The 12,805-nt window shown below is 44.0% G+C and overlaps 1 protein-coding gene across 1 annotated transcript in view; it reads right to left on the reverse strand.

Annotated features, from left to right (window-relative positions):
* Positions 1-12,805, reverse strand: part of Plekhm3 (pleckstrin homology domain containing M3) — a 131,187-nt gene that overhangs the window by 46,505 nt on the left and 71,877 nt on the right. Inside the window, exon 5 of the mRNA XM_051190360.1 lies at positions 11,550-11,613. Coding sequence (XP_051046317.1) covers positions 11,550-11,613 — 64 coding nt within the window. The remainder of the gene's footprint in view (positions 1-11,549; positions 11,614-12,805) is intronic.

Raw genomic sequence — 12,805 nt, forward strand, 5'->3', positions numbered from 1 at the left:
CTGGGAGGGCTGTGGTACCCATCCCTTGGAGGGCTGTGGTACCCATCCCTGGGAGGGCTGTGGTACCCATCCCTGGGAGGGCTGTGGTATCCATCCCTGGGAGGACTGTGGTACCCATCCCTGGGAGGGCTGTGGTACCCATCCCTGGGAGAACTGAGTACCCACCCTGGAGGACGTGATACCCATCCCTGGGAGGACTGTGATACCCACCCCTGGGAGGACTGTGGACCCACCCCTGGGAGGGCTGTGGTACCCATCCCTGGGAGGACTGTGGTACCCACCCCTGGAGGGCTGTGGTACCCATCCCTGGGAGGACTGTGGTACCCATCCCTCTTGATGCCCACCGGTGTGTATCATTACCCTTTTGGAGACCTTTGCTCCAGGCAGAAACTTCATCCTGTGTTGGCCTCACACTGGCGTGCTGGTCTCCTAAAAGCTCCTGACAGCCATCTGCAGTTTGATTTCTATTCAATTTTCCACTCCACAAAGCAATGCCAGGGAGAGGGAGGCTGCTGATGCCTTTCCAATGTGATTTATAAACTACAGCTATCAGGACGGTGGGGCTTTCTTGCTGCCACCTGACCTGTGTTTTCGGCCTTCCTAATGTTTGCATTGCTGCCCTGACCTTGCAAAGTGACCTGGAGTAGCTTTCCTACTTCCTTGTGTGTGTCCACTTTCAGAGCCTGGCTGTCAGCCTGGACAAGCCTGTCAATTAGTATCTCAAGGGTTTGGGACAGGGTCTGCAGCCCATTGAAGAGCACAATCTAACACTAACCTCCAAATTCCTTCTCTTAATTGAGCATTCATTAGCTTGCAGGAACAAAAGCAGGCATTCTCTATTATAAAGCAGAGGTCAAAACCGGTGGCTGTGTTTTGTTTGGCCTACAGAGTGTTTAAATATTGAGAAATTTCATGTAAAATACGGATTTCCGGCTTCTCTCAGAAAATGGACAGAGCTGGTGACTCTGGGGCTACCGAGTAACAGAGGTCCCCTCCAAGGGAGATGTTCTCAAGTTCACTGTCCCAACCTGAAGTTTCATTTCTAGCCACTGCTGCTGCATGCCACTTGCCCGGTCCCCACGGCAATCCCAGCCAGGGCAGCTCTCCTCTAAATCTGTATTTCTCTCCTTTACAATGTCAAACAGACTGGCGAGGTTGCCATTCCTAACCCTGTTATGTTAGCACATGGATAGCCTGTGGCGGTGGGGGCTGGGGGAGATTTCCACCTCTTTGCTCGACTTTGTCATAAGTGCCTGGTAAATACAAATTGCTTGCCACTTTCTTCTCATGTGGGTGAATACATAAATGACTAACTCTCAGGAATACAGAATTCTGTGACAAGAACCCCATTTCACCAGTGAAGTCCGGGTTTATGAATGTCTTGATGGCTTCTGAAGCACCACCGCTGCCCCCATACCTTCTTTTGTCACCAAGGTCACCCCTGCCGTCACAATTGATCCCTAATCTTGCTTAATATTCCAGAAGCAGATACATTCATACTTTACTGAGATTTAATGAGACGTCACAAACCAAACAGCAATGAGGAAAACTCCCCCCCCCCACGTCAGCCCGTCACTTTTACTCAGAAGACAGAGGAGCTACTGCCTAAAGCAGCAAGCTGCGAGGACAGATGGAATATAAGCCAAGCTCACAGACAGACAGTGGTGTCAGCTAGGACAGGTGTTAAACTGTCCTCTAGGGCTGCTGTACTTCCTGGTTCCACCTCAGGGCCTTGCAAGTGTGTTAACTTTGGAAAGTGCCGGGCCTCCTTAGGCCTTCAGCACCTGACTGGAGAATGCCTACTTACTAATTCTTCTGGTGCCCTTGAAGAGCAGCTGAAAATGTGGAAGGGGTTGGCATCTGGCAGCAAGGGGTGAAATCCCACTGACATCACCTGGTGGTGAAATCAGAATGGCAGGTACCTCTACTCCAGGAGATTAGGAGTCAGGAAGCAACACTAGTCCTTTCCTGAGAAAAGAACCTCACAGTTCCAGGACTCCTACAGTTTCTGGTCTTTTCATGCTTCAGAATGAATGGATATGGAGAAAATAGCCAGCCAGGGGTCTGGGCTCATGCTACAAATGCACAAGTAAAAAGGGAAGATCACAACTCCATTCCTTGCAGTTCTGGGCACACTGGAACCCTTCAGCTCTGAGAAGAGCTCCACCATCAAACTCATTCACGAATGTTTTATTGAGACAATTGTCCAAATAATCCTGATGCACTTTTTTCTTTAGGAATGTCAAGGTTAGCTGGGAATATTCCAGCCCACGTCACAGAAGACTCTGAGGCTACCAAACCCAAGAGTCCTCTTTGCATTCCTGTCTGCCTGGCTCACATCTACAGGCCCTGAATCTTAACTGAAGCCTTCCCTGACAGCCAAATTACTATTGCTGCAAAGCAAATTACCCTGAATCCCATGGCATAAAACAATCACTTTATTATGCTTATGGATTCTGCAGGTCAGGCAGCACATATGGCTTACTCTGCTTCAAACTACCTGCACAGTCATCTGTACCCCAGCTAGCATGACAGGAAGGCTGTGGCTGGAGTTTTCACTCACGGATCCAATGGTAGATGGGGGCTGCTAATTCAGGCTCATGCCAATTCATGGCTTTGTGTGACCCCACTATGGGGTTCCTTCTAACACAACGGCTTCTTGCCAAGTCTTAAAGCTGTTATTACCTTTTATAACGTGGCCTTGAAGAAATTACATCAAAAACTTCTCAGTGTCAGAGCCACTCTCATTTGGGGTAGGTTAAACTCACAGGTAAGAAAGCCACATGGGATGGGAGGTAGTGTTCACCCACCTTTACAAAATACAACCTGCTACACCTGTCATTCTGTGCTCTAATACATCAACTCAAAAGAAGAAAAACTTACCCAACTCTTCTGGCTTCTATGGGCACCTACCTCTGTATCATACACTCTAACATACACATAGATTAAAAAAGTAAAAATAAATCTTTAAAAAAAAAAAAAAGTTCAGAACTGGCAAGATTTTTCAGTGGTTAGAGCCTTTCCTGAAGCCTGGTGATCTCATTTTGACCTTAGAGACCACATGGTGAAAAGAGAAGGCTAACTTCCACAGGTTTCCCCTTGACCTCCATACATACTGCGGCATATGTGCTATGTAAGTAAACAAATGCATTTAAAAATTAAAGGTAGCCACCCTTATCTCACAAAGTTGTTTAGGGGATAAGATATAAGGGGCGTGCAGATGTGAGGTGTATTATTATAAGGTAAGGTGGTTTTATAATATATTTATATACCCTTTTTATTGTTTTCAGGCAGGGCTCTCTATATAGCGCTGGCTATCCTGGAATTCACTCTGGCCTCAAACTCAGAGGCCCACCTACCTTTGACTCCTCAGTGCTGGGATTAAGGGTGTGTGTCACCATGCTCAGCTATATTTATACATTCTTTAAAATGTGAAAAGTTAGGGCTGGGGGGAAATAAGTAAGTAAGTAAGTAAGTAAGTAAGTAAGTAAGTGAGTGAGTGAGTAAATAAATAAATAAATAGGACCCCAGTACCATCCCCAAAACCCTCACAAAAAGGCTGGATATGGTGGCATGCACTTATAACACAAGTTCTGGGAAAGCAGATCCAGGCAGATTCCTGGGCTTGCCGACAAGTCAGCCTAGCCTACATGATGAACATGAGGCCACCAGTGAGAGACCTTGCCAAAACAAACAAACAAGCAAAGATAAGGAACCATGCAAAACACCAAAGGTGGACAGTATCCAAGAAATGACACTGGAGGTTGTTATCTGGTTTCCCATGTGCAGACACACACCAACGCGCACACACACACACACACACACACACACACACACACACACACACAAATACACATATACATGAACACACACACAATAGCAAAAGTGAAGGTGAAAATGAGGAGTGTGGTTCCTCTCTCTGCATTTGCCAACAGACTGCACCAATGTAGCATGCTATAGCTATTTGTTTGGACAGTCAGAATATGGCGGACCTGACAGCAACTAGATTTCCAAGGCCAGGCCACACGGAAAGAATATAGTCATTTACATTTTGCTCTCTCAGACCATTTTCAAGCCAGCTATCACACATCATGAGGACTCTTTGGGCATCCGATAGTGTGGCCCATGTGGGCTAAGTCAAGAAGCCTCCCACTATCAGGCCCCTATCTGCCATCTGTGGGAGTAGCTGACACTACTTCAGGGGTAACCACAGGCCCCACCTAGCATATTCCTTACAACCTCAGCTCAGCTGAGCTGCTCAGGAATCCCTGGCCTATAACAACCAGGAGGGACAATTACTGTCCACTCTTGTGTTAAATTATATGCTTTGGGGTAATCTGTTGTATAGCAATAGATAATGAATACCCAGAAATAAGCCCTACTGACCAAATATAGCATGGCAGACTTTGCAGTCTCTCTGGCCACATTCCTGGTGACAGGTAGCATGTCTGTGTGAGGTGTCTACCACAGGCATTAAGTGTTCTTTGGAAAAAGCTCCTTAATGAGGCCATATTATGACTGATTTTATAGAAATGGGAAACACAAAAATCACCACCAACATATAGATGATTGAAAAGCCAAAGTATGAGTACCAGGAGCCAAGTGACTTGGATCCCGGGAAGGTGACTTCAACACTGACCGGATACCTACCAATTCTGTGTCTGCATCCTCAGCTGGTATACAGTGCTTGCACCCAAGGGGCTTGAGGGTAGCTTCTAGAACCTCAATTGAGCTCTTTTTCACCTGGACAATGGGGCTTTCTATCCAACGTTCATAAAAGGTCATCATTCTGACCTGGTTTTTGAAAGCCTTCCATTAACTCTGTACTTGGATGCCCACATTTTTCTGCTATAGCCCCTGGCCATCTCTCCCCACCTCCTGTAAAGCATCTGTGAACCATATTATAGATGGGCATTGTGCTAAGATTACCCGGTTAGCTAGCATAAAGTACTATCTTCTCCATCACCTTGTTCTTTACCTGTTTATCCTCCTTAGCTAACTATCCTATATCGACAAGTCATTAAAAAAAAAAAAATCCAACTAAACTAAACAAAACAAACTAAACCAAACCTAAATCCAAATGCCCAAATGCCCAGTCATTATGGTCAGTGGGAGGCACAGATGCCCAAGACTGAAGACTCCTCTTCTTGATCTAGTACTTGTATTTGGTGGTACTTATCACTCTGCCCCTTAGCCTAGAGTCTGAGCAAGAGGCATGACCTGCTCAGCACCTACTCAAGAAACATGAGCTCTTCTGAGACTGCTAGCCAATCAGGTCTTCAAAGATTAACATTCAACCTAGACCTTCAAAGATTAACATTCAATCGCTTCCCACCACTTAGGAAAGAAAACCTTTGAGGAAAGTATGTTTAGTCATTTTCTATACTAAAACTTCATTTGCTTAGAAAGCATTTTCCCAAATGCCTTGAGGTCTTTTTTCCTAGTTCATAAATTGTATAAGACAGCCCTGGCTAGAGCAGCTAACAGATTTAGTGATGTCTTAATGGCAGCTCATTCCTGCCTCACCCCAGAGTGTGTCCAGGGGTTTCTGAAGGCACAGAAGCTACAGCAGACTGGCTAGGGAGCAACACAGACGAGCTGTCACTCTTTGTGTTTCTGCTTGTTAAATCCGAATGCTCCTAATTAGTTATTCTGCCCAATAATGCCTGGGTGGACAATGGTGCAGAAATCGGGGCTGCTGAGGCTATGAATACAAGTTTCTTAGCCTCCTGAGGCTTGGGGATTGGTGGCTTGGTTGTGGGCACTGAGGCGCTGTGTTCCTGCTGGCTGTGGACTCAATGACATCAACCCACATGTGAATAAAGGTCATCACCTGTTAGTGCTTTGGCAGAAGGGCAGCTGCCCTGAGTGCCCACTTAGTCCTTGCCTTTGTCTACTGACTCTGTGAAGAGTGCCCACAGAGACCAACACTCTGTGATTCTGTTTGCTCGGTGGGGGCAGGGCAGGGCAGGGCAACCCTGATTCACCAAGCATCCTTGAAGAATTTAGCAAAACATGGCTTCAAAGGCTGGCCTTGAACTGCCTTGGGCATGGCCTTTTTGTGAACTTACTCACTAGCTGCAACTTCAGGAAGCCTCTGAAGTGGACCACCGGGTGCATTATTCCCATGCAAAACACTTCTGACAGACATTTATGTTACACTGATGACGAAAGCTCTATGAATAGGGGAACTAGCCAAAACTTTAGCTGAGAAGTTAGCCATCCAGGGACATTTAGTGAGTACTTCGAATGGCTGAAAGATTAGCTGGGCTTGGTAGTCCTTTCTGCAATCCCAGCACTCGGAAGGCTGAGGTAGGAGGACTGAAGAAGTCAGCCTGTGTGGCATAGCAAGACCCTGTCTCAAAAACAAACAAAAAGTGGACAACATTAAACAACTCACAATTATTCTGACGGTCTAAACTAGAGATCAGGGGACTGGAGAGATGGCTCAGTGAGGAAGAGAACTTGCTGTGAAAGCAAGTGGGCCTGGGTTCAAATCCTAAGCACTTACGTAAAAACAAGTCCTGGCTCACAGAAGCTTGGTGGTTAGCCAGACTGGCCTGAATAGCTAGCTTCAGTTTTAGGGAGCAATTCTGAGTCAAAAACTACAGTGGAAATGGATAGAGGAGGACACCTGTGGAGGTCTGAATAGGAACGGCCCCCGAGACTCATGTGTTGGAATGCTTGGCCCATAGGGAGTGCTGCTATTAGGAGGCATGGCCTTGTTGGCATAGGTGTGATGTTGTTGGAAGAAGTGTGTCACTAGGGTTGTACTTTGCAGTCTCAAAAGCTCAAGCCAAGCTTAGTGTGTCTCAGTTTCTTCCTGCTGCCTGCAGTTTCAGATGCAGACCTCTTAGCTCCTCTCTAGCACCATGTATGTCTGTGTGTTGCCATGCTGACAACAGACGGAACCTCTGGACTGTAAGCCAGCCCCAATTAAATGCTTTCCTTTATAAGAGCTGCTTTGGTCATAGTGTCTCTTCACGGCAATAAAACCCTAACTAAGGCCACACATCACATACTCTTCTGCTTTATGCATACATTTGCATGGATGTGTGTACACACACTCATACCCACACAAACATAATCAAATAAAAAACCAGAGGCCATTTATTTGTTGTTTCACAGATGAACCTTTCCACCTTTGCTTTATTTCAAGACTGAGTTACTGGGTATGCACCTGTTCTGTGAGACGTCTGTTGCTCAGCCCAAGGCTCGTTGCTTCAGCATGAGAGAGATAGTTGCAACCACTTGGTTACAGCTCAGCGTTTTCATGGTTCTCCAGTCTTCAGGCCCTCACCTTAGGCATCATCCCACTCATGCCACCACTTAAAATTCTCAACTCTCCCATCTCTTTTCTTCATTAAAATCATCTATTGAGCTGAGCGGCCAGGGCTGCTACATAGAGAAGCCCTGTCTCGAAAAACGAAACAAAAACAAAAAAATTCCACTTTTACATGTCCACGTGTTCACAAAAGCTTAGTAGTTGCCTGCTTAGCCTTTAAGAAACTGCTTTGAGTGTCTGAAAAACAGTATTCATTTGCAATAAAGGAAAGTCTCTGTAATTTATTTATTGGTTATTTATTTATTTTTGGTAAGAAACTAACAACAGAAAGCACCCCAAACAAAGCAAAGTCCCTACCAAAAAAAAAAAAAAAAAAAAAAAAAAAAAAAAAAAAAAAAAAAAAAAACTCAATAAAAGGGGCTGGAAAGATGCTAAGAACTCTTGCTGCTTATATGAAAGACCTGAGTTTGTTCCCAGCACTGATGCTGGATGGCTCATGACTGCCTATAAGTTCAGCCTCAGGTGTGGATACACACACACACACACACACACACACACACACACACGTAAACATAGATACACAGGAATAAAAAATGTCTTTTAAAAAGCGATTTGTTTTTCTTTTCCTCTTAGAGCCAGTGCCTTATTATGTAACCCTGGCTGTCCTGGAACTCACTCTGTAGACCAGGTTGGACTTAAATACAGAGATTTACCTGCCTTCTGAATGCTGGAATTAAAGGCATGTGACCTCATCCTGAACACCATTTTTGAATACCCTTTTTGCTGAACAGAATTCATCTGGAATTCAGTCTTAAGAGATGAGTGTATCAAGCTGGTGTGCCCTAGACCTCCTATGAACTGGAGAACTTTCGCCTTCCCTAATATGCTACTTCCTTGGCCCTGCCATTAGCTAGGTCAGAATGATCCTTGGCTATATTTTATATGCTCCAGAAAATGCTGCCAACTGACTAGTCACATAATGTGCTGTTCAGCTGCATGTGATACCCAGAGAGCAAGCAGTCTAGTCACTGGAGAATCATGGGCCTTTGAGGACTTAACACCAGCACACTCTTGGCCAATAACTGCAGGTGATCAGCTCCCAGCACAACAGGAAAGCAATTGTCAATGCTTGCAATTTATTCCCACATAGCCAAGTATACCATAGCAAGAATGGATATATCCCAAGGGAGCAGAAAATTAAAAAATAATTTCTTGACAGAAATAAAAGACCTACTAGGTAGCTAAAAATCTTCAGCAATTATTGATTGAGATTTGCTAAAACTTTGAGAAGTGTTATAAAAACAAAACATGAGCTGGAAGGTGACAGCACATGCCTTTAATCCCAGCACTCGGGAGGCAAAGGCAATCAGATCTCTGTGAGTTCGAGGCCAGCCTGGTCTACAGATCGAGTTCCAGGACAACCAAAGCTGTTACACAGAGAAACCCTGTCTCGAAAAACCAAAAAAGAAAAGAGAGAGAAAAAAAGTTTACTTTTATAGAAGCCCTTATGAGTATGGAATGGAATCAAATGGGAGAAAATCACTGACATCAGCAGTCTTGAAGGGGACAAAAGACTGGAAAAGAGAGACCAGGGTGTCTCAGCTTCATGGAAGCTTATGGCTGGTCAGCCAGGAAGGGGTCCTGCTATCCCCATACACTCTTACCCACACACAAATAAAAAATAAATGCTAGTATTGTTTTTCTTTCTCCAGGTCCCTTCCTTTCCCTATATCTGAGAACAGTTCAGATCTAGAAAACATACTTGCTATTTGCCCAGAAACCAAAGGGAGATGAGCAGGGCTGATAGCCAAGATACAGACAGATCAAAAGCCAAATGCTATTTAGTCCACCTCAGGCAGAAGCAGTAATTGAATTAAACTTCTAAACATGATAAGTTTGGGGCTCTTAAAGCCAGGCACAAAGAACCAGGTTAGAGTGAGCAGTACGTAAATGGATGCACTGAGCGCCCCCCTCCCCCAGTGAGTTTGATAAGCTAGCGATGGCTTCTATCACTCCACTGCCCAGCTGAAAACTGATTAAGCTTCTTACTGGGCTAATGGCCTGGCCCGCCAAGAACACCACTGTCACTGACTTAAGTGAGCTGCTGGGTATGTATGGTTTTATTATCACAAGAAGGAAAAAGAAAGGGCCGTGTGGGGAGACAGCAGGGTATGTATGGGGAAGCTATAAGAAGCAGGCGGGCGCTATTATTCCAAATGGATACACGACACTGACACCCTAGGATGAATATGGAATTACTGCCAATTCTCTCTCCTCTGACACCAAAGCTCGTTTTGAAGGGCCTCCTTAAAGGTGAGCCGCTTTGTTTTATACCTCCTTCAAAAGAATGTCTGGTGACTTTAAATATACTTCTCAATGACAGTGTCTGGTCCCTCAGCTATCATGACCAGACAGACCACTAAGATAAATAAATATATATCAAAAAATTCGATCAATTTGACCCCAGAATGTCATCATGTGACTGTCATTGGAGATGCACCCCTCCAGGCCCTGGCAGCTGGTCCCATGGGTGCTTGCCTATGGGAAAGGTGGACAGGACTGAAGGAACAAGTAGGTCTAAGTTTGACAAGGAGCATAGATAGACTCACCCTAGCCTTCTCTCAGACCTGTCCAACTATATGCTACATTATTTCTTCCATTTCAAGAGCTGTCTTCTCTCCAAATGAAAAGGAACAAAAACAAACAAACAAACAAACAAACAAAAACCTTTAATTTTAAACTCAAAAAAGACATAAACCAGAAACCTTGAAAAGTAACTTAAAGTCCAAAAGATGACTGAAGGACATGGGTGAGTTTTTAATCGGAGCTCATTTCTTTTGGGTAACAGGAAAACAGGGGCGGACTCCCAGCTGTTTTAGATTCCTGAAAGTTGTCACAATTATTTTTTGATTGGCTCTTCTAGATTCAGTATTTGTTTAGAAAGTAAAGCAATGCTTTCATTTAGTGTCTAGCAGCTTCTTAGGGAGGGGGTGTTGATTTAAATGATTAACCAAAGCTAAGCATACTCAGAACTTAGGGCTGAGCACACAAAACTTTGGTTTCTTCCTGGCTGTAACCTGGTCAATCATTAAAAGCACACACAACTAACAAAATCGTAAAGGCTGGTTTTGACTCTCCTCTGTGCTCTGTTATGCTTTATTAACTTTAACAGTCACTCAGCTGTTAGATTTCAGCATATCTGGAGGCTGTGCATTCACTCACTGACTTTCCCATATCTTTCTTTGTCTTCACATAATTTTTAGTTGAAATATTGACATCACATTAAATTCAGTTTATCTTTGGCATATTCACAAGGCCTCATCACTCTCCAGTTCAGTCCTGGAAGAGATCCATGTCTACTGGCGTCTCCCCTCACCTCTACTCTTCACCCACGAATCTGTTTCCTGTCACTATGAATTTCTCATTGTGGGTACGCCATTGTTACAATGATACATATTTTTTCCTCTCATCCATGTTGTAGTGTGTATCACTATTTCCTTTTTGTGTCTAGATAATAAAATATAATGGTGATAAGTAACACCTAACAGTTGATGAACATCTGGGTGCTTTTCCCACTTTTTTTTTTTTTTTTTCCTGAGACAGGGTTTCTCTTTAGCTTTGGAGCCTGTTCTGGAACTTGCTCTGTAGACCAGGCTGGCCTTGAACTCACAAAGATCCGCCTGCCTCTGCCTCCCAAGTTTGGGGATTAAAAGTGTGCGCCGCCACTGCCTGGCCTGTTCTCTGCTTTTTCTCTACTGTGAATCATGTTGCACTGGGCATTCTTGCAAAGGTTTTGTTTCATTTGTTTTTGGCACAGGGTTTTGCTATGCTAGCTGTGGAGCCTGGGTTGCCTCAGTCTCCTACATAGGTGGAACTTCAGGGACATATCACCCTACCCAGCATTCATGTACAAGTTTTCATAAGGACATACATTTTTCATTCTCTTGGGCATATACTTTGGGGTGGAAAATCTGGATTATGTGGTAACTCTAACCTCTGAGATCTGCTACACTGTTTTCCAAATGGCTATTCCCCTCAACTTCCCCACAAGCGATGCACGAGAGTTCCAGTGACTCTCCATTCTTGCCTTGTTTGTCATTGTCTCACAGTATCTTTTTATATTAAGTCTCCCTCCTATTTTGAATAAGTGTAATTGAATGTGAAGAAACTACCACAATGGTAGATTAATTCCGAGCTAAAACCATAGTCCATAAAGTGACTTCCGACAGAAAATAAAAATGAAAAGGCTCCTCTGCTTACTTACCTGCTGCAGGTCAGCAAGAGAGTACAGGTGGATCTGTTGAAGGAGGTATTCTCTGGGGAAAATTCTGGAAGTAAAGCAGACACACAAGTGACCAATGGTGCTAAAAGACACATGTTCCCCATGTTAAATCTTACTCAGAATCCCTTCCCTCTGCCCACAGCCCTCTCCCCTTTCACCTCTATTTAGGTCCCCAACCCTCTGAGAAACCTCTAAACTATCCTTTCCTCCGATACGTTTCTTTGTAACATAAATACTATAAAAATGTGAATTTTCATTTCTGATGTTATCTGAAATGCTATCATATTATGTAGGGTTCTAGGACGCATCTGGCTTTGGTTGTTTTGTTTTTGATCTTCTCATTTTTGGAGATAAATTTTTGATATGTAGCCCACTGTGACCTTGAACTTAAACTCCTCCTGCTTTAGCCTCAACAGATGCTGGAATTACGGGAGTGTACCATTATGTCTGGCCCAGCTTCTGGTTTCCTGTACTAGTTATGTCTCTAATAAGTTGTGTGTCTTACATACATCTCAAACCCAGCTTCTATGCTTGTCCAGCCACTAATGCTGTAACAAGGACAACTAAGCTTGCAATCTACAACATCTTTGAAGCTATAACAATAATGTGCTGGTTTGAATAAAAATGACCCCAGCAGGCTCATATGTTTGGAGATTGGTCAGCTTTTGGTAAAACTGTTTAGGAAGTATTAGTAGGCATAGTCTTGTTAAAGGAGGTGTTGTCATTAGGGGTGGATTTTGAGGTTTTAAAAGAATTGTGTCATTCCCAGTGTGCCTCTCTCTCTCAATCTTCTGCTTGGGTATCAAAATGTGAGTGCTCAGCTGTCCGCGCTATCGTGCCTTTGCTCTGCCATCATGGACCCTAACCCTCTGAAACCACAGGCCCAATTAGATGCTTTATTTTATAAATTGCCTTATTGTTACAGCAATAGAAAAGTAATTAATACAGCTGTGTATCTAACACACACCTATAATCTCAGTATTTGGAGATTAAGAAAAGGGAATCTTGAGTTGGATGCCAACTCTATCGTGAGACCCTAACACACACACACACACACACACACACACACCAAAAGGAAACACTATATATACAAATCAAATCCAAACTCAAACTCACGATTGCTAGTATTTTCTCTCTGTCTTACTCAGTACTATACAATAATCTTGTGGTGTGGTTGTGAACCTTAGCCTTTAATGGCTGCATTCTCCTTCCAGCCCTATCTTGTATTTGAATGAAAC

Source organism: Phodopus roborovskii, unplaced genomic scaffold (genome assembly GCF_943737965.1).
Source record: "Phodopus roborovskii unplaced genomic scaffold, PHOROB, whole genome shotgun sequence".
In the NCBI taxonomy this organism is placed as follows: Eukaryota; Metazoa; Chordata; class Mammalia; order Rodentia; family Cricetidae; genus Phodopus; species Phodopus roborovskii.